Below are 724 nucleotides of genomic sequence, written 5' to 3'. Positions count from 1 at the left end.
TATCGCGATATTTCAGTGTATCAATATTTTCTTACACCCCTAACACTAAGTAGGACGATTGTTATTTGGTAACATTTCTTTAAAATTATTTCCTGAACGTCTCTTGCAGCTCGTTTTTTGTTAAATGAATAAATGTGTAGCCTAACTGTTTGTTTTTATTTTTTTGTAGTTTCTGCTTCTCTCTGTAGTTGATGCTGGATGATCCTGTTTTAGTAACACAGTCACTGTTTGTGGGTTTTTGTAATTGTTTCTGCAAAGCGAGAAGATTAAAGTACCAGCGGTGATCTGACTTCACGTGTCTCTCCTCCTGCAGGCGTGACGTCCACAGAAACAGCCCAGGGCACACTCTGCACACCCACCAAACGTCCACGTGAGTCAGGTAGCTCTCAGGCCTCCCCCCGCTGCCCACCTGCTCTGTGTGACCTGCGGACCCCCTCTTTAACCCTGTTTGTTCCCAGCCTCAGGCTCCGACAGCGAGGCCACGCCAGAGAAGCGACCGCGGATGGAGGAGAAGGAGGGGAGCGGCGAAAAGGCCCGCGTGACGCCCAAGCAGAAGAACCGCCGGCGCTGCTACCGCTGCCAAACCAAACTGGAGCTGGTGCAGCAGGAACTGGGCTCCTGTCGCTGCGGTGAGCGTCGCGTTCAAACTAGGGTTGTGTTGGCGATACGATACATATCATGACAGAGGGGTCATGATACGATTTATCCCAATACATTGCGATTT

General features: G+C 49.7%; 1 protein-coding gene across 1 annotated transcript in view; it reads left to right on the top strand.

The window, feature by feature from the left end:
- Nucleotides 1–313: 313 nt before the first annotated feature.
- Nucleotides 314–724, top strand: part of LOC106537393 (AN1-type zinc finger protein 3) — a gene marked incomplete at its 5' end in the record, with an annotated part of 2,622 nt that continues 2,211 nt past the window's right edge. The window contains 2 exon segments of the mRNA XM_014034775.1: nt 314–379; nt 459–629. Of these exon segments, the coding sequence (XP_013890229.1) occupies nt 314–379; nt 459–629 (237 nt within the window).

This window comes from Austrofundulus limnaeus, unplaced genomic scaffold, assembly GCF_001266775.1.
Source record: "Austrofundulus limnaeus strain Quisiro unplaced genomic scaffold, Austrofundulus_limnaeus-1.0 Scaffold2289, whole genome shotgun sequence".
NCBI lineage: Eukaryota > Metazoa > Chordata > Actinopteri > Cyprinodontiformes > Rivulidae > Austrofundulus > Austrofundulus limnaeus.
The sequence above is the reverse complement of the archived record's forward strand: the minus strand, read 5'-3'. Positions and strand labels throughout refer to the sequence as shown.